Source organism: Sorex fumeus, unplaced genomic scaffold (genome assembly GCF_029834395.1).
Source record: "Sorex fumeus unplaced genomic scaffold, SorFum_2.1 ptg000043l, whole genome shotgun sequence".
Taxonomy (NCBI): domain Eukaryota; kingdom Metazoa; phylum Chordata; class Mammalia; order Eulipotyphla; family Soricidae; genus Sorex; species Sorex fumeus.
Genome location: NW_026606100.1, coordinates 29,459,771 through 29,480,743, shown reverse-complemented (window position 1 = coordinate 29,480,743; position 20,973 = coordinate 29,459,771). Strand labels below are relative to the sequence as shown.

The 20,973-nt window shown below is 42.6% G+C and overlaps 1 protein-coding gene across 1 annotated transcript in view; it reads left to right on the top strand.

Annotated features, from left to right (window-relative positions):
- Nucleotides 1-20,042, top strand: part of ERLIN1 (ER lipid raft associated 1) — a 35,065-nt gene extending 15,023 nt beyond the window's left edge. Inside the window, exons 8-12 of the mRNA XM_056120734.1 lie at nucleotides 662-720; nucleotides 2,723-2,814; nucleotides 14,394-14,483; nucleotides 15,525-15,604; nucleotides 17,817-20,042. Of these exons, the coding sequence (XP_055976709.1) occupies nucleotides 662-720; nucleotides 2,723-2,814; nucleotides 14,394-14,483; nucleotides 15,525-15,604; nucleotides 17,817-18,038 (543 nt within the window). The 3' untranslated portion in view covers nucleotides 18,039-20,042. The remainder of the gene's footprint in view (nucleotides 1-661; nucleotides 721-2,722; nucleotides 2,815-14,393; nucleotides 14,484-15,524; nucleotides 15,605-17,816) is intronic.
- Nucleotides 20,043-20,973: the final 931 nt, after the last annotated feature.

Here is a 20,973-nt window from a genome sequence, read left to right as displayed (position 1 = left end):
CAAATGGATAATTATGTCAGAGTACTCTGAAGTTTGGGAAATGGAATATCTAGTACAAAAAGAATCAGATTTTGTTCTCAGTGCAGTTCTTGGAAGAAAGAATATGAGCTGTTAATTGGTATTTGTTCTCCAACCTCAGGACTATTTGTGGCTGTGACTGGGTGAGAATAGGGTTCATTACTAACTGTTCATTTGCTACCTGCTTTGTTAATAAGTCCATTGCTGATCTGGGCTTTTTGTTGTTTGTTGTTTTCACTGTTTCCTACTTTCTATCTTGGTATTTGTGCCCCTCCCCTCCACTTTCTTAAATGTGTCTTGGGTTTGCAGCTTTAATAAGGAAACAAAGGATGCAACTTTAGAGCTCTGTGAAAGGTCTTTGAAAGAAAACCCTTTTCCCTAGAGGGGTTTATTGGATTTATTTCCTCAGTGAAGAGAAATTTTTCCAGTAGAAAGGCTTCCTTTTTTATTTTTGAAGGAAATAAAAAGTAGTTTATCTTTGATTTTTGGTGTGATAGCACGAGGATTTTGTAGTGGAATCCCTACCTATCATAGGCAGCTGTCAGGATTATTTCATTAGTTTTGTTTGAGCTCTTCTGTAGAAGACTTGGTTTGAAATTTTATTTTTCAAATGTACTTTGGCTTTTTCACTTTTATTTTTTAGGCTGTGCGTGTTACAAAACCCAAAATCCCAGAAGCCATAAGAAGAAATTTTGAGTTAATGTGAGTAATATGCATGGGATCCCAATATTTTTATTTAGGGCTGTATATGTTAATATACCAGTCTAATGGAAACGTGTGAGACATTACACTCCAAACTGGGGTGTATGTCTCTATATTTTTATTCTAGTAATATTGTTGTGTCTTAATTGCCACGTAATTCCTGTTGGTTTTCTCGATATGTGAACATTTCAGGGGCAGTTGCAGTGACTTAAGGGTGTGGTTTGCTGTAGAACCATGAGTTGAAAGCCTACAGGAGCTCCTCTGTGAATGTTCTAGCTATTGAAGTTGAAAGAGAGCATCTAATTTTGTTAGCGTTGTAATAGTGAATATTAGATATCTTGTTGATGTTGGAGTTTGGTTCACCATCGTATGTGATTGTGTATTTAAAGTCAGACCTGAATCTCTAGTGTTTGCCTCTTGCCTTGCCTAAGTTGATTCCTGTTAATCTCATTTACGTGTCCAGGGCTGACTCAGAGTAGTTACTGGCTTGATTGAAATTTGTTTCTAAGAGTGTTAGAGGTTCTCTTTCAGGGGAATACTTAATTGTGATTAAAAAGGCAATATTATTTGAATATGTCAGGTGCTGAAAAGCAACAAAAGACTTTGGGAAATTTGGTATGTTCATAGGAAACATGGAATGCTGGAAAAATACCTCCGTAAAAGTCAAGATTTCAACATATATAATGGGGGAGGGGGCTTATGAAGAAATACTAGTACTTCTTTATGGAGTAATATCTTTAGACTCTTTTTGGGGGACGGGTGGGGGTGGGCAGGGGATCATACCAGGCAATTCTTGGGGTTCTCATGACTGCACTCAGGAGTCATTCCTGGTGGTGCTTGGGGTACCATATGGGATGCTGCGGATCAAACTTGGGTCAGGCCATGCAAGGCCAGCAACCTAACCAACTGTAATATCTCTCCAGTCCCTCAAATCCTTTTTGTTCCCAGTTTGGATCTTCTATTATACAAAGTTCTATTTTTTTCACTGAAGGAAAAAGCTTTTTTCTTGGGGGTGGGGTGATGTTCCACCTGGGGGAACTGGCAGGTACTGGCTCTGTGTTTGGGCTTGCTCCTGGATGTGATTCAGAAGTGCTTGTTAGAGGACTCTAAAGCATAGAGTGCCAGTTGGTAACTCATGAGTGTTATCATTTAAAAATAAAGGAAAGAAAAAGTAGAAGTTTTGAAAACTTCAGAATGACTTAACCTTTAAATATGGTAGTTTCTGGTGGTGGATAGGTGAATAGTGTGTATTCTTGTGCCCTTTATTAACTCATAGTATCCAGAATGGCATTGTATGTTTTTATCCTTATTGACTGGAGGAGAGGAAGAGCTTTTGTTGGTCGGGGAAGGGGAATTACTTGGCATTACCTTGCAGATAATTTTGAATCTTTCCTAATTAAAGAGTCCACCCAATCTAAACCACCCTCCAATAGGGTTTTTTTTTTAATCATTTCTGCCATGTAGTCACCCATCTAACACTTATTCGTGCTTAGTAATAAGTTAGTCATTTTCATTATTAGAAAGCTCATTCTTAGAAAAATTCTTGATGAGTCCAAGTTCATCACCTCATAACTTCTCTCTAGTTACATAAGTGAAGCCACTGCACCACAATGTCCACCTGAGGAGGTGCTGAGATCCATCTCCTTTCTGCTGCCCAAACCTCACACCCGAGGGCCTGGAGCTACCCAGAGCTGGGAGCCTTTTGTTATTAGCACAGTATTAGCACAAGAGCCTACCTGCCAGCAAAGGGAGCATTTATATTCTGAAAATAGTTTCAAATCAGGGACCTTTATGTGCCACAATGAGAGGAAATGGTCAAACTGAAATTCAGGTGTGACTTTCGGTGAGTTTGGTAAACCACCTAGCCTTTCTGCTTCGGGTTCATTGTAAGCAAAATTGGGTAAGAGCTCTCTTGATGAACCAGAAAATCTTTGTTGGTCCATTGTCCTAGTTGATGTTCATTAAGAATCACTTCTAATGTTTACAATACTTTGTTTGACAGGGAGGCTGAGAAGACAAAACTTCTTATAGCTGCACAGAAGCAAAAGGTTGTGGAGAAGGAAGCCGAGACAGAAAGGAAAAAGGCTGTTATAGGTACTTGAATTTCTTTCTGAAATGGATAGCTCTGTGTTTCAATTTTGATTCATTCTCTGTCAGTGTCATGTTGGATATTGATGGGGGAGAGGGCACAAAATAGATTGCATCATAGAGTATAAAGAATTCTAGAAACTCACTGGTATAGTCAGATATCCTGAAACCTTTCAAGTGTAGGTGAGGTGAGGGGGCCAGGAGCTGGCTCATGGCTTTTGAGGTCAGAGTTCAAACCCCAGTGCCAACACACGTGCCGAGGTGATCAGGAAAATCCCGCTGATCCATGGTGAGAAGGAACTCAAAAGGTTGTAAAGATAAGTACAACAGATAGTGTGTTTGCTTTGATTCCTGCACCTGAGCCATGCCAGGATGACCCCTGCGTGCAAAGCCAGGAGTAAGCCCCAAGCACAATCCAGTGTAGCCCTCCCCCCCCCAAAAAAAAGATGTATGTGACGGGGGCACTTAGTGTCAAGCACAAGGTCACATTTCAAATGCCACCGCCAGGGCTGGGAATGCAGCAGAGCAACAGAATACTTGCCTGTCGGCCATGGGACCCTGGACTTGGTCCACGGCGTAGTGGAGAAACAGAAACCACTCACGAGGCAGCTCCAACAGTCTTGCTGTTGGGGATCCCCAGTGAACAAGACACGGTGGCCTAGAAAGCACTCAAGAAAATGTGGGTCCTGAATAATGCCCCGATGCAACACCTGTGCCAGGTGATCCTGATTGCCCACTCCCAGCGCAGAGGGCTGGAGTGCATGTTTGGACTCAGGAGGCCCAGGTTTTTTCCCTGGCACTAAATGGTCTCATGAGCCCTGCAGGGAACAGCCTGGATCCCATTGGGTGTGTCCCCAACGCCAGGGCCAGGGCCAGAGAGTAGCTTAGGCTGCAGGCCTGGACTTCAGTCTCTGGTACCATATGCTGCCCAAGCACCAGTGGGTGTGGCCAGGCTGACCCCACGCATCACCAGGAGTGGTTCTGGACTCCTCAAACAGGAGGTCGCCCTTTGAAAAAAAATTTTAATTAAATTTTTACAAGTGAGTGGGACCAGTACTTAGTAAACTGCTTGACTCTCCCACCATGTCAGGCTGCCACTGTTGTTTTTCTGAGGGACGGGAAGTGTAACTGGGTCTGGGGGATGCTCTGTGCTCTGTGGAACTCAGTGCAATTAAACTTGGGGTTCCTACATGCATGATGTGGACTCAGCCCCTTAGACATTTCCTCAGTCTCCTGACCTAATTTTTTACCTTTCTTCAACTTGCTTCTGTTCAGATGTTGATGTACGTTTTTCCTGTTCGTATTTGTACATGCTTTTTAAAGGTTGTAATAATAAACAATTCATACACTTGTTTTAAAGTCAAACAATGATGTAGGACATGATTACTTCCACTACTTTTTCTTTTTTAACTAACACTGATTTATTCATACTAATATTAATGCATGAATAAAAAGGTAATTCATTTTTAACTGCTGTGTATTCCAGTCTAGAAGTGAGCCTCAGTCCACTCAGTGATGAAGTTAGGTAGTTTCTCATTTTTCTTTAGTACAAGTGGTGCTACAGAGAGACCCTTCTGTCTCTCTCTGGGTTCATACAAGAGTTTTCCTAGACAGAAGCCAGTCAAGATGTGCTGTGTTTAGTTGCTAGCCTTTTTAGAAGTTCCTGATCCACAGTGAAATTCAGAATGTTATTCTTTGATTTTGATTTTGTTTTTGTCTTTTGGTTTTGGCCACACCCAGCGGTGCTTGGGCTATTCCTGGGTCTGTGCTCAGGAGTGACTCCTGGTGGTGCTCAAGGGCCATATATGGTGCCCAGGATTTGCACTAGGACCAGCCACGTGTTAGGCAAACGCCTTATCTCCTGCACTATCTCTGACTCTGCTTAGAAGTTTCCTTTAGCAGTTTTATACAGGTGTCAGGTCTGTCTTGGGGGGGGTGCTCAGCAGTACTCAGGAAGCCTGGGGTCACTGCTGGCGATACTCAGCCTGTCAGCCCACATGGGCGATGCCGGGGGACAGTGCATGCAATGCCAGGGATCAAACTCAGGGCCTTGCCAGGCATGCCTTCCGCCTCTCGAGCTGCCTCCCTGGTTCTGTCTCCCCACCCCCACCATTCCATCGTAAGCCTTTTGAATAATTAGAAAACCTAGAGCTCATCTTTTTATGTTTTCACTTTTTATTATTTTATTTATCGTTATTTGAAGTGTTAATTAAAAGACAGTTTTACCGATTAAAATGCCCCCCTGGGGGCTGGAGTAATAGCATAGCAGGTAGGGCGTTTACCTCGCACACGGCCGGCCGGGCTTTGATTCCCAGCATCCCAGATGGTCGTCCCTCGAGCTATGCCAGGAGTGATTCCTGAGTAGGTGAGCCAGGAGTAACCCTGGTGCATCGCTGGGTGTGACCCAAAAATCAAAAAAATAAACTAAAATAAAATGCACCCCAAAGCCCTTTGCCGTGGGAAGTGAACAGCACTGTGCTAGTGTCCATTCTCTAATGCCCATTCTCTAAGTAGATGTGCTGGGTCATGGGTCCTCAAATCTTTCAAGTTATGTTGTCAAATTGATTGCTAGGTCTAGCTGACCCTCTCTAGAAATATATTTAAAAAATTTTTTTAATTGAATCACCATGAGATACACAGTTACAAAGTTGTTCATGCTTGCGTTTCAGTCACCTGTTGTTCCAACACCCATTCCTTCCTCAACGTACATTTCGTGCCACCAGTGTCCCCAGTTTCACTCCTGCCCCTCCTCACCCCGCCAGCCTGCCTCTTTGGCAGATAATTTTCTTCTTTCCCTCTCTTTCTCTCTCTCTCTTTTTTCTTCCCCCTTTTTCCTTTTAGGCTCTGTGGTTTGCAATGCTATTACTGAAAGAGCATCATGCTTATCCCTTTACCTCCTTTCAGCACTCAGTTCTTGTCCAGAGTGATCATTTCCAGCTGTCATAACTGCATTCCCCGCCCCCCACGGTGCTCCCCCTTTTGTGGCAAGCGTCCTACCATGGACGAGTCCTCCTGGCCCTTGTTTCTGTTGTCTTTGGGTACTGTTCTCATAGTGTGTGTTTTTATATCCTGCAAATGAGTGTGATCGTTGTATGCTTGTCCCTCCTCCTCTGTTGCATTTCACTCGGCACGATACTCTGTATGTCCATCCATGTATCAGCAAATTTCTTGACCTTACTTATTCTAATGGCTATGTAGTATTCCATTGTGTAAATGTACCATAGTTTTTTTATCCATTGGTCTGTCCTCGGACAACCTGGTTGTTTCTGGCTTTTATGAATAGCGCTGTGTTGGGTAACATTGCTCTGTCCTTCAAGAAGCTTAGGTTTTATCTGGTTACACCCACCTCAGTGCTCCTGAAGCACTTCCACTTCCATTGTGTTTATCTGTAAACAGTCTTCCCTATGCTCTCCCACCCAGTTAATCAGCTTTCCCCTTAATCAGACTTTGTTAGTTTGTAAGATCAGTTTCCCAGAAATCTATGATTTTATATGTATGAGTGAAATATTGCCTTTCTCCTCTCCTTATGCCTTATGAATAGTTTACCTTAAAGTAATATCCTTTTTGTATAGATACAGAAAGAACGTTAACATTATGCTTTGTAACTCAGGATTTGATTGGCCTTGAATATTATTCACTCCTGGGCATCTTTCTCGACTTAAGCCTCAGTTGCCCATAGTTCCTAACACCCCAAAAGCAGGGTCCCGACGAGGGACTGAATGGACCCAGGGCAAGCGGTGAGCTACCCTGGCAGCAAAATGGGCCAGGCCAAAGTGCCACGATTCTTAACTATAAGTTAAGAGTTTGATCATGGACAAATGCTGTCATGATCCAAGGTAACGACAAGACTAGGATCCTGCTAGGGGTGGGAAAGACTATCTGGCCTGAGCACCGTAGTCTGAGATCGAGATGGCCCTAGGAGAGCAATTCTATAAGTTTAAGATATTTCTTACTGTATCCATACAAAATGATTTATATAATATTTTATATGCTTGTCGGACAAGGAGAGGAGAGGCACGCCCATGGAATTCTGCTCTAGGGTGGGTCCTCCTGCTGAGGAAGGATCGTCCTAGGAGCGGTCTTCCCTGAGGCTAAGATTTCTACCCCTGTTGATCTCCACCCCTATTGATTGTGACCGCACCTATGTGTATTTGTTCCCCCAATTCCTCAGAGAGAGAATTTAACGATACTGTAGGAGGGAGACAAGGGCAGGAGAAGGAAGAAGAGAGTTCAGAGAGGGGCAGAAGGAAGAAGCAGAAGTTCAGAGAGGATCAGAAGGAAGAGGAGGATGAAGGGGGATGGGGAAGGAGAATGAAGTAGCATGGGAGCAGAGACAGGAGAGACGAGGAGAAACAGAGAGAGATGGGAGCAGAGAGAGAGAAGGAGAGACAGAAGGAGAGATGAGGAGAGAATCAGAATAAACTACGACTAATACCTACCAGCCTGGCCCTCGTTCCTTCCTCCGCCTGACCATCGCCATCGACCTCTCCGGGGTGGTAGAAGGGTGAGACTACCGAACGCGGGTGGCGGGAGAGATAGAGCCGCCGCCGTGTGGGTGCCGTGCCCCCCAAGTTGTGTGAGTTTACACAGCGCTGTAATGAGCATAGATGTGCAGATAGCTTTTCTGCATTGTGTTTTTGAGCCCCCAGGGTCTAGTCACAAGAGCAGTATTGCTGGGTTATATGGCAGCTCAGTTTTTAGTTTTTTGAGAAATGTCCATATCATTTTCCAAAAAGGCTAGACCAGTCGGCATTCCCACCAACAGTGACAGAGTCCCTTTCTTCCTGCATCTGCGCCAGCACTGGTGGTTCTTTTTGATGTGTGCCAGACTCTGTGGCCCAGCAGTATTTTGAGTTCCACTTTTCCTACTCTGTATTGAATTTCTATTTCTAAATACTCTCCTTAATCTTTGGAATTATTAAAATTTATGCCAGTTTTATAGTGGACATGGTGTCACTTAATTTCACTTTTATTTATTTATTTATTTTGGTTTGGGGGCCATACTGATGGTGTCCAGAATTTAGTCCTGGTTTTGCTCAGGAGTCACTTCTGGTGGGGCTCGGGGAACTTAAAGGGGTGCTGAGGATTAAACATGGGCCACCTCCATGTTAAAAGGTGTTAACAGGTGTTGTCTAACAGGTGTTGTACTATCCTGCCCCGTAATTTTAATTTCTTCAATTATCAGTAAAGTTGAATATAGTTTATTGTTCATTCAGATTTCCTTTTTTCTTAGTGGTTCTGGGTATCAAACCCCACAATACTACTGAGCTACCCCATGGCCCCAGATTTCCTGTTTTTATATTAATTACCATGATACCAATAACCTTGGGCCATTATTTGATGAGTTTTCAAAATTGTATATAGAAATTACTGATACTTCTGGACATGAATCCTTCCCATGTTTTTATGCATTGCAAATATTTTCTCTCCACTGTGGCTTAGCTTGGAACTTACTCATGTATTTTGTGCGTATGTATTAGTCTGTTGTAATCATATTCATCAGTCATTTTATTTCTGGTTTGTACTTGTCCTATCTTGTTTAAGAAATTTCTTTCCAGATCCCAAAATAATTTATTCTAGAGTTTTTAAAGTTTTGTTTTCCTTATTTGAGTTTCAGTCTATTTGTAATTTAATACCTAGCGTGACATAAAGAAATCAGGTTTAATTTTTCCAAATGGTGAGTTGTCTAAAGGCCGCTAATTAGTTTATTATTTTCTCTATTTCTAAGGCTGTGTTTGTTACATAACAAGATCATGTGAGCACATATGGAATGTGTTCTGTGGCAATGGTCTTGATTTTGTTTAAAGTTTTTGGTCTACACTTCTACAGAATAACTTTGTTTTGATTACTATAGCTTTTATGTCAAGTTTTACTAATGGGAGAGCAAGTTTTTACTTCTTTCTGTTAATTTTCAGTCTCTAAAATTGTCTTGAACTATTTTAGGTCCTTGATTTCTCTGTTAACTTTTAGAAGCAGCTCCTTAAATTCTGTAAAATACTCTGTTGGGCTTTTGATTTCCTTACCTCTGTTAATCAGTTTGGAAAGAATTAGACTATTTATATAGTAAGTCTTAAAGCATTTGCTGTATTTGTTTATGAGAACTCAGAGAAGTCCATTTTTTTTTCTTTTTGTGTCACACCCTGTGATGCACAGGGGTTATTACTCCTGGCTCTGCACTCAGGAATCACCCCTGGTGGTGCTCAGGGGATGCTGAGAATTGGGATGCTGGGAATTGAACCCTGGTTGGCCGCGTGCAAGGCAAACGCCCTACCCGCTGTGCTATTGCTCCTCTGGCCCCGAAAGGTCAATTTTCTTAAAATTCCTGCACATTCCTTTTTAATTTGAACGTTTGCCCTTTCCTTCACTTTTTGTTGTTTGCTGTGAGGTATGGGGTCTCTCCCCAGTTTGGCTGTGGTGCTTGCCTCTCGTTTGTAGCGAGCCTGACCCAGGTGGCTCTTGTTCTGGTGCTGAGATCCCAGTCACGCTGCTGGTGGTGCCAGGAATCAAGGTCACAGCCTTCTTCATGGAGCCACTGCCCTGGGCCCCTTTTGCTTTCTTTTGGGGATGTCACTCAGCCATGCTCAGGACAGGAAGTCCGGGAGCCACATGCACAGTTTTCGGACAAGTAGGCCAGTGGCTTAGTGAAGAGGCCTGCGGAGGTGATGCTGTGGGGCCCTGCAGGTGCTCAGTGACCTGGCAGTGCTCAGGGGACTGTGTGGCGCTGGGACTCGAACCTGGCTTGGCGAGGCTAGCTCCCTAACCGTGTGCCCTCTCCCACCCTTGGGCCCCAGTTCTTTATTAGAGACTTTTTCCCACGTATTCCTCAAGATCCTAAAATTATCATTATTATAAATACGCAATCTTGCTTAAAAATAGGCACCTTTTTTTACTGATAATTGTGTATGTACTGAGATGTTGATTTGTTGAGCAGAATTTTGCTCAAGTTGCTATTTGTAAATCTCTTACTCAAGTCATTGCTATTTGTAAATCTCTTACTCAAGTCAGTACAGTTTTGAGCTTTGTTTGTTTCCTTTATAGTGCTACATCTTTTAGTTCTTACCTTATTGTGTTAGACTAAGACTTCAGTGCAGTATTAAAAAAAAAAAAAGACGGTGAGAGGAATTTTGCCTCGTATCCTTACCTTGAATAGACCCAGTGAGATTTGCTGTATTTAACTTCTGTTGATCTTCTGTATTTGTTTTCTGAGAGTCTTTGTGACAATTGAATGTTAAATTTGTAATTTTTTTTCTCTGTTTGAGATGACTAAATGACTTTTTCAAAAGCAGTTAGTTGAGATTTTCTAATGCTGAATCATTTTATTTGGGTGGTATTAAACCCACTTTGTCTTGATATAAGAAGTTGTCCCATATTTAGAAGTCTTTGTTGGTTTCTTTAGATTTTCATTTTCACTAATGAGATCACCTTATTATACTTTTCTTCACTCACTTTTTTTTATGGTTATAAATGGTAGCCTCAAAATTAATTATAGTGCATATCTTTCTCTGTGTTCAGAAATAGTTTATGTAAAGTAAATATTTTTCCTCTGTAGGTTTGGTGAAACTCATGTGCAAAAACCACCTTGGTCTAGTGGAATGAATTGTGCTCTTTTTTTGTATGGTTTTGTTATTTGTGGCAATGTTTTCTTATTGGTTTAATTTCTATATTAGGTATGTCTGTTGATATATCTGTTTTTCTTTTCTATGTATTTTTACAATAGTTTAGGTCTGCTCAATTCCTCCTTCCAATGTTTTTTTAATTTTTTTTAAGTCAGTTCTGGCAATTAAATTTTTCTAGAAAATTAGGTGTTTTATCTGCTATTTGAAATTTGGGGGCAACAGTTGGCAGAATTCTCATAGGATTTTTAAAACCTATCAAATCTACATGCCCCTATTTTTATTCCTAAATTTATTTGTGCCTTCTCTTTTGCTGATCAATTTTGCCATAGTCCTGTTACTTGAATGATGCTTTCAAAGGACTGTATTTTTTAGTTGATTCTACTGTCACTTTTTTGTTTTCCCAATTATTTACACATAATTTTATTATTTTCTCCTACTTTGGGGGGAATTTATTGTTTGTACTAAATGGCAAGCTACCAGTGACATTAGATATGCCAAAAACAGTAACAAGTCTCACAATGGAGATGTTACTGGTGCCCGCTCGAGCAAATCAATGAACAGCAGGACAGGGACAGTGACTAATTTCTTAAGTTCCATAGTTAAATTTGTCTTTCCTAATGGAAATATGTTAAGATTATAAATTTTCTTTTAAATTTTTTTTTATTTATTTTTAAAATTTAATTTATTTTTTTCCATTGAATTACAATGAGATACACAGTTACAAAGTTGTTCATGATTGGGTTTCAGTTATATGTTCCAGCCCCTGTCGTTTCACCAGTGTGCATTTCCCACCACCAGTGTCCCCAGTTTCCTTCTCACCCGCTAAGTTATGCTTTAGATGCATCTCAAAACTTTTTAAGTACAGTCTGTTAGGCTCCACTTTAAATTTTTTTAATTGCCATTATTTTTTTCTTGACTCATGAATTATTAAGAGTATGATTTTTCAGTTTCTGATCGAATGGGCTTTCATGGAGTTTCCTTTTTGTTGATTTCCAGTGCTAACGCGAGTGTGATCTGTTGTGTGGATAGTTTAAATACTGGAAATATGTGGCCTGTTATACATGGTTCTTGATTTGTAAATGCGTGTGTTTGAAAAAGTTGGTCACGGTCACGGTCTTCCATTCATCGATTTGCTCGAGTGGGCCCAGTAACATCTCCATCATGAGACTTGTTGTTACTGTGTTTGGCATATCGAGAACGTCACAGGTAGCTTGCAGGCTCTGCCATGCGGGCGAGATACTCTCGGTAACTTGCCGGGCTCTCCGAGAGGGGCGGAAAAATCGGACTCAGGTGGGCCACGTTGGCTGTGTGCAAGGCAAACGCCCTACCTGCTGTGAAAAAGTTGAATGCCTGGTTTTGTTTGTTGGGAATGGTTTCTCTGTATTCCTGGTAGATCACATCTTCGGTCTCTTCGAATTTTTGCCTTGAGCTGTCAGTTGAAAAAAGTGTGTTGACAGCTGGATTTATGGGCTTGTTTGCAGCATTTTTATTTACATATTTTGTGTCTGTATTATTAAAAATACTCAGGTTTAGGATTGCTCCATCTCCCTGAAGAATTACTTCTGCTGTGTAATAACCCTCTTTATCCCTCGTCATGCTTTTTGGCGAAAGGTCTGTTTTGTCTGATGATGATATAGCAATGCTAGATTTCTTTTGGCTATTTTCTTGGTGTATCTTTTCCCATCCTTTTACTTTCAACTTTTCTATGTCATTATGTTTTAGGTATGTCTCTTGTAAAACAGCATATAGCTGGATTTTGTTATCTTAACCAATGTGAGAATCTGTCTTTTAACTGGTGAGTTTATTAGTCTTTTTATATTTTTTGTGGTTACGATTATGTTTGGATTTGTTATTTAATTTGTGCTATTTACCATGCTTTTTTTTTTTACTCTGCTTTCCCCCTTTTCCGATTAGTATTTAATTGCCTGAACTGCCTTAATTCATTTCTTTGTTTTACTTAATTAGAAGTTTTACATTCTGTTTCTAAAATGTTTAGTCATGTCCTGTAAAATGTTTTCAAGCATATCTGATTCAACAAAGTGTAAAGTTAATTTTTACCATCCTCTTCTTGAGCAATGCTTCAGAATGCTTTGACTTTCATCACTATTGCTGCTGGTTTACTTTCATCCCCCATTGGTTGTTATCATCATCATTCTTAAAACAAAAATTTATTATTTGCTTTGCACGTGTTAAATGATTTTTCCTTTCCATTGCTTCTGGCAGTTCATTCTTTTGTTGTTGTTGTTAACTGCATTTTTAATGAAGGCGAAGAAGTGGGAAACATCTTTAATTTTTTCCTTAGTCCAAAATGCTTTGTCATTTTTGAGTGGTACTTTAGCCTACAGAATCTCCACTAAACTTTTCTTTGTAACGCGGGCATTATTATTTTAGTTTTGCCTGGCATCTTTTTACTTTGAAGACTTTTTCTCTGTGCAGCACCAGTTTCTGTGATGTGTCTGCACAGAGAAAAGATCACATTTCTGGGTCGATATTTCTTAGTCTCCCAGGACTGCAGCCTTTGGTGGTCTCTGCGTCATGCAGGAGTCGCATGTCCGGCATCTCCAGCCTCCTGACCCTGCATGGACAGTGACCCAGACCCACTCTCCCCAGGACAACTGCCGTCCTGGCTTCCCACTCAGCCTTTGCTGTGTCTCTTGAGGGACTTTATCATTCTCTCACGGGATCTCAACCCTGTGTTTAAAATGGATTTATTTCATCTGCTGCTTAGAAGCAAGGCCAGCTGAAGGGTCTTCTCGGGACCTGCTTTACAGCTTCAGAACTAGGAATCTGATCCGCTCCTTTTTGGGGTTGAGCTCACGTAGGGGAGCCTGTCCTGCATTACTGCTTCCACACCCTGTGCCAGGGACATCCTTCGGATTCTCCTTCCAGGTCCGCATTCCTTTCCTCTTACTGAGGTTCTGTCAGGAGTTTCTGCTTACTTCTAAATTTGTAGCCCACCAGAACCATCAGCTTATGCTGATGAGGAAACAGGGACGTGTGCTCTGGAGTAATTAGTAAGATGTTAGAGGTGGGAAACATCTTTGGGTGAGTAAAGACAAAACTTCTTGGACATTTTCTTTCCATCATACACTTCTCTCAGGACCAGAGATAAAATGTGTTAACATTCCTTTCTTTGGCCAAAAAGGGAAAAGGAGAGATTTCAGAATTTTAGTGCTAGCATTTGAACTACAACTAGAAAGAAATCTGCCTGTCCTCAGGTTCTTTGCTTAGGATACATGGTTTTAAAGGATTCAAGTAAGGCTTTCATTTTTCTCTGCAACTAGCTGTACCTGTTCACTCCGGACACTGTTCACATTCTGAGATGAATCATTCCCTCTCTTTCCTCTAAGAGCCAGAATATTCTTCCTCCGCTATGTTTTTTTCATGTCAGTTACCTAGTACAACTTCAATTGATTCTGAGTATCTTAGAGGTAAATTCCGTAGCCTTGTGACTTAAAACAAGCATCTTCTAGTATACTTCCTATCCTTATTTTTTTGTTGTCTTAGCACTTGACCATTTTTCTTGAAGTCTTACTCATATTGTCTTGTTCGTGAGCTTTCTGTCATGTTCTAAATCTTGTTTATTTTTCTCAAGATTTCTTCCAGAATGCCGTCTTTTTTTTTCTCCTGATATGACAGTAAAGTTGTCCTGTGTCAGTTATGCATTTTCGTTGCTGGTTTTTGTTCTGTGCACTTTCATGAAGTACCTTTTTTTCCTGCTAGCTGTGGATCGCTTTTCAATCCCATGAAGTACTGGAATTGTTACTTTTATATTCCCTTTTTACACAGAAGTAGCACTGTCAAAACAGTGCAGGAGAAAATAAATTCTCTTTTGTTGTTACATTGTTTCAAGAATAGATAAAGTTAATGAAACAATTAACCCATAAAACCTTGTATAATTAGATATTAGACTCTGTTGCCTCCAGAATGACAGTGTTTTTTAAAAATGTTTTTTCTTGTAAATTATAGAAGCAGAGAAAGTTGCGCAGGTGGCAAAAATTCGGTTTCAGCAGAAGGTGATGGAGAAAGAAACTGAAAAACGCATATCTGAAATTGAAGGTACACCAACCTGGGAGAAAAGAGTTTCTGGCTATCCTGAACTGCTTAGGGACTAGACTTTTGGTTGCAGGAGATGGGGAAGTATTAGGGGACAGATGAATGTTCCACTCTTTAGGAGATAGCTAACCTAATGTTTTAGATTAAGTTTTTAAAAATTGGGGCCGGAGAGATGGTACAGCAGCCAGGCTTTGCCTTGCACACAGCCAACTCAGGTTCACACCCCAGCACTTGTTCACACCCTGAACAAGAAGTGATCCCTGAATATAAAGCCAGGAGTAAGCCCTGAGTAAACCATTGGGTATGGCTCAAAACTGACAAGCAGACAAAATTGTTGTCGCATCTCTTGCTCTTGCTTTGGTTTGTGACAGTGACTACTTTAATTTTTATTTTCCTTCCTTAAATTGGGGCTCTCTTCTTGGCAGAAGGGGAGATTATCCACAATCAGTTATACAGAGTGTATAAGCTAAGAAGCCCCACCATCACCACCACCAATTTCTTTTCCTGCCCGTCTGCCAAAATATAGGAAGGATGAGGGAAATCAGAAGCTCCCTGTGCACAGGGCTGTCAGATGTCTGATTTCCATTGTAAGATGGTGATGTTCTTAGCCTTATTCACAGTCTTGAAGACTAAACATTGGCCCCATTTTGCTTTTATGCTTATCATTAGGGATATTTGAGATCACAGTCAGAGGTCTTGGGACAGTGCAGTACATAGAGTGGTGCTTTTTGTGTCCGTCCTTAGTACTTTAGTAAATGTAAAAGTGAAACCTATGCCCTGAATGAGGCTGAGGCTCTGGGTGGTGGGGCTGGAGGAAGGAAGGAACCGCTTCCTGTGGTAAATGAAGAGCTGAGATTTAGCCCACCCTCATAGGCAGAGCCCCCCTCGGAAAAGGAGCTGCCTGGGGAGCGGGACTGGGAAAACGGTTGTGTTGTCTGCGCCTTTCTGAAAGACGAGGCAGTGGATGACTCTGAGGTCTGAGCAGCTGAGGAACTGGGTTGGAAACTTGGTTGGTTTGAAGCATCTTGACTCTTCTCTTTGTAGACGCAGCATTCCTGGCCAGGGAAAAGGCGAAAGCAGATGCTGAGTATTATGCTGCACACAAGTACGCCACCTCAAACAAGGTGATTTGCCTCAATATCACGTGCTAGGAAGACGGGCATTTCGTTTTCCTAATGAAGGGTCCAATGTGATAGGGCTGATTTTAATAGCTGCTCAATGATCAGCCAATCGTTTAATAGAGTAAGACATAGGTGCGTGATAATTGGGTAGGGATCTTTGTTTATAGTTTCTTTTCAAAGAAGACTGCTAGGACAGTAGTTGGCAGATCTATAAATGTAGGTCGGATGCCATAAGTTAGGAACATTGATTGTCTTCTCTTCAAAATGATGTGAGAGACTAGAAATGAGTCCAGGTAACTTAGAATTGCTGTTCAGATGGTAAGTGATGGTATGGCATGAGAGGCTTTTTGTTGTTGAAGATGGCCTCATGCATGGGGGAATATTTTGTATTCCTGCTCTTGACTGCTAAATGGCAGTAGGGCTCATCAGTAGCTTGCAGTCAGTCTCCAGCTGAGTGCTGTTCATTGGGTTTTTCAAATTTTCTAGTCACGGGGAGTTTCCTTGGAAGATTTGAGAAAAGGGGATGGGGTAATGTGTGCGTGAGCATTTTTTGTATGCATATGAGAAGGGTTGGAAAGAGAATACAAGCTTAGCAGGAGTTAAGGAAGTGAGACAGAGTTGTTAAGGTGTATGATAGGTTTTAAAGAACTAAAGCCTTAATGTATAAATAGGGTTTAAGCTTTCCATTAGAAAGGAGCTACATCATTTGTATTCAGAATAAATGATAAAATTTAATAGGCTAATTAGATGAGAGTTGTCCTTCAAAGTCCAGCATAAGTTTAAAAATAAACCTAACATACTGGGAAAATATGGTTCTGTAGAAACAGAATAGAATGGTGACAAGATGACACCAAGGTGGGAACTGACTTCAGGAAGCCAGCAGGCCAACTCTGTCATGGCAGAAGCTGACAGGCCTGTATGAAGGCCTCGCCATTGAGGTCAGCCTCAGTGTTGAAGGAAGGGAAAGTCTTACATATTGGCCTGTATTAATTAGACTTTTGGAGATAATTTGATTACTCATTATGCTCAGATTTGATAGCTGTATTTTGACAGAATATGTCTCAGCTCGAGAAGAAATACATCTAGAAAATGAAAGATGGTGGAAGGCTGTGAATTATAAGATAGGCTTTTGCCTAGAGAACAGGCTGGACTTAATATGAGGAGTGATCGGTAGGGAGTTCCTGAGAATCTTTTAGAACACTGAAATGAGTTTTAGCCAAAACTTTGCTCTAGGGAACATTAGAGTTTGAATCAAACCCAGAGTAATCGTAAAACAAAACAGTGTGATGGACAGAGATCTGTGATTAACAAGTATCTGTCTAGGGGGCTGGAAAGATAGTGCATAGTACAGTGGGTACAGCACTTGCCTTGCACCTAGCCATCCTGGGTTTGATCACCGCGCCCCCCCCCCCCCCCCCCCCCCCGTAGTACTCTAGCCCCACCAAAAATCATCCTGGATCTCAGAGCCAGGAGTAAGCTCTAAGCACTGCCGGGTGTGACCCCAAAACCAAGATAACAGCAACAAAAAAACTCAAAACAATTATCCGTTCATCAGAAACAGGTTAAATTTCCACCTTGTGGGGAGAAGCAGGAGGCCAGACCAGGTGATTTCATCAAGTCTTTTCCAGTTCTAGAAAAATATCAGAATCACAGTTGACTGTAAAGTGATGAGTCCAAGCCCATTCTTAGAAACTCTGACATCTTTTTCAACCTGTTCATTTCTCTCAATAGAAATGGCAAAAATTACAGGTGGAGGTTAGAAGATGAAATGAGAATAGATGTGGAAAGACTTCATTGGTTTACGTCACTCTAGGAATGTTAGTTATGAAAATTACTGTTACAGTTGTTTCTCCTGATTCTCATCTCTATCCCTTTAAATAGTATTATGAAAGTATGAGCCACTTCTCCTGGGAGAAGAAGACATGCTGAAAGCTTGTTAGTGCGATAGCCAATGTGTGTGTGTGGGCGGGGGAGGGTGGAGTAGGTGTTGGCTCGGTGGGGAAGGGCATGCCTTGTGTTTGAGACTGGATCCCCTCAGCTGGACCCCCGTACCTCTCCCCCTAAATGTGCACGAGAATCATTGGCCACTATTCAGGGTTGAGTCTTGGTCCTCAGGAGAGCAGTGCATGTGAGAGAAAGGAAGGGAAAAGGGAAGGGGGGGGGGGACCCGTAGCAACCGAGGATCCTGATGCATTTGTCTTGTTTGCCTCCACAGCACAAATTGACACCGGAATATCTGGAGCTTAAAAGGTACCAGGCCATTGCCTCTAACAGTAAGATCTACTTTGGCAGCGACATCCCTAGCATGTTCGTGGACTCCTCTTGCGCTTTGAAAAATTCTGATCAAAGGACTGGAAGGAAAAGCTCACTCCCCTCTGAGGAGGCTCTGGAACCCTCTGGGAAGAGCCCCATCCAAAACAAGGAGAGCACAGGTTGATGCAAGAGGTGGAAATGTTCTGCCCTGTTGAGATGTGACCCAAGGGGTTAAGTGGGAACAATGGTGGTTACGCGACTCTTCAGATTCCCAGAGAACCTGTGTTCCATTCTGCCTCTCATTTGGTTGTCCTGATGTACCGCTGGTTGCAGGACAGAACCAGCTGCTGACACCCGGCAGGTCCTTGCAGCCACGGTCTTGTCAAATATCCTATCTGTGTTCCTTTCTAAACTGGTACTCATGAATGAGGGAAAATCTGATGCTAAGATACTGCCTGCACTGGAATGTTCAACACTACACATATAACAAGCTGGTGTTTTTCTAAGCTGAGATCTATTGAATAATGTTTACATTGGTCCTTGGGGAGATGTGTGCTCAGCCCTGCAAGAGCGGCCAGAGCGAAGAACAGCCGGGATGTGGTGAGTGTGCAGAAGCCTGACTCCGTCTGCACCCGGGCGCCCTCTGTGGGCGCTGGTCCTTGCGCTCTGCCGTGGCATTAATACCTAGGCCCTGAAGTTCCCTGGAAGTGATGTTCCACTTGAGCAACCATTTACTTGATATGATTTGCACCTTTTTGTTTTCCTGCAGCCAGGCTGGGGGCCTGCGGGGACGTGTGCTTTGCCTCCTAACCAGTGATTCCTCATAGATTCCTAATCACTAGATTGTCGCATTAGTCGGCTCAGAGACAGAGCGTGGTTTGAAGTGCTGGGCGAGATGAAACCTTTGCTTTGAACCAAAGCTCTGGGGCCCTCCATTTCCCACTTTGGTGGTGACCGTCTGCCTCACTGCCCCGGGCCACGTGTGACTAAGGTGCCTGGTTTTTAACCACAGTTAGCTCCTCACATGTCACCGTCTAGCTCTGGCTGGCCAAGAGCGGGACAGGAGCAGCATACCGTTCCTCGCTGTTTACTGCACAGTATTGCATCATCTTTACAGGAAACCTTGACTTTTAGAACTGGATTTGGGGTATGTGCATTTGCCCCACCACCTCCGCCCTGAAGGCCAAGTCCTCAGGCTGCCGTGGTTCCTAGCACGCCGCTTCTCCTGAAGGTTGTTTGTGCATCAGGAACCCACTCAGTCACTGAGGAAACACCTATGTCACTGTCATCTGTCTCCCCCTCTCCTGGCCCTGAGATGCTGAAAGCAAAGCTGTTTTCTTCCAACATCCACCTTCCCGGAGCCTCAGGAATCCACTGACTCCCTCCCTGAGCAGCCTGTGGATTTTGTCTTCAGTGAGAGATTGGCCGAGTCTGCCTGTGGCTCTCGGGGGCCTGGTGGATTGGACCATTTCCCCGGGAGTGAGCTTTGCTGAGATGAGTATCACATTGTTGGGCCCGAGTTGTGTAGCTTGTACAGCACTTCTTGTGCGCAGGGTGTTGAAAGCAGACAGAAAACATGGGGCCTCTTGAGTTGGTCCTGCCAGTCTCGTGGCAGTGTGTGGGTTGTGCCAAACACGGTCGGAAGAGAAACCCCAGATCTGATGGGTCTTTTTTCCTGGGCCTTATATAATAGATGCTTTTGTAATATGGAAAGATTCTTTTTTTTCCCCCTTTGCTCATTTAATGATAATACAAGAGTTTTGTGTTCCTAAGCCCTCCTTAAAGAACTTTTTGAAAATATAAACTCTTCACCTGTCATTGTGTTGCTGCAGATAATGATTGTTGTGGGAAGTCTGAATTATTGACCTTCATGCTTTTATTCCTAGAAATGTTTTCTGTTCACATGAGCTAAGAAGCTGTTGTCCCAAAGTCATGGATATGGGTTTTCTTACAAGTCACAGCCCTGGTGGCAGAGTTGAGGAACAGGGAAGTAACGTGTGAAGTTAAGAAAAAAATACTTCCACTGAACTCCGTCGGGAGTCTGCCCCTGCACCCGCTCGGGAGCTCAGAGTCTGCCCCTCCTTCAGGGACGTTCCTTTTGGCAAATAAACACTGTAATCTCGAAGTCTAAATTTCTATGTGAAATGCTACCTTTTTTAAAAAAGAAAATAAAATTATTTTACTATCAGTGATTTGCAATATTGCCTTTTTTTTTCCCATCGATGTCTCAGTTCTTTTCTCTGGTCTTAACCTGCTTCTAAAACTGCATTGCATTGCTTATGTTTCATGCTTATTGCAACTAGGTATGTAGCAAGATTAGTTACTGCTTTGACCTAACTCCAGAGCTGTTTTGTTTTGTTTTTACACTTACCCTGAAATGTTGCATCTCTGGTGTTAGAATGTTTAAGGTGGCTGTGAGATGGCTCTGCAGGAGCATAAGGTCGCACGCATACAGGAGTCCCAGGTATGCCCAGTGCCACAGACCTCACCAGGAATGACCCCAAAATGTTAAAAATAAAAATTGGTTTGGGTTTAGTGATGTGGCTCAGTGGTATGGCACTTGCCGTGCATATTGAGGCCCTGGGTTTGATTCCTGACTGGGGCCAAGGAGAGAGCTCATGGTGGGGGGGCGGGGGCGGATGGGGGACGGGGTACTGGGTACCACCTCACTGGGTAGAAACAGTTGCCTTCGGGCACGGTCAGGACAGTCTCAGCATTGGAGTGAGATGACATCGAACCACATGTGGTTCTAGGACCTCAGTGTTAGTCTGTGCCTCTGCACGGACTCCAACACAGTGACTTTTCAGGCCCAGATAATCTCTCTGTCCCTACACCTTTGTTCCGTATACCTGACTTTCTTTTTCTTTTTTTTTTTTTTTGGTCCGTGTTTCTATTTTCCGTCTGCTACAGACTATCCCCCAAAAGTCATGTCGAAGCCCCAATATGATGGCTTTGGAGGTGGGACCTTTGGGAGGCAGCTGAGTCTTTGAGTAGAGCCCTTAAAACTGGAGTCAGAGGCTTGCCCAAAGGAGGTGTGAGGGAGTCTGGCTATAGCAAGCAGGAATCAGCTAACTAGAAGGAGGATGTGCAGCTGACCCGATGGACCAGCACCTCCATCT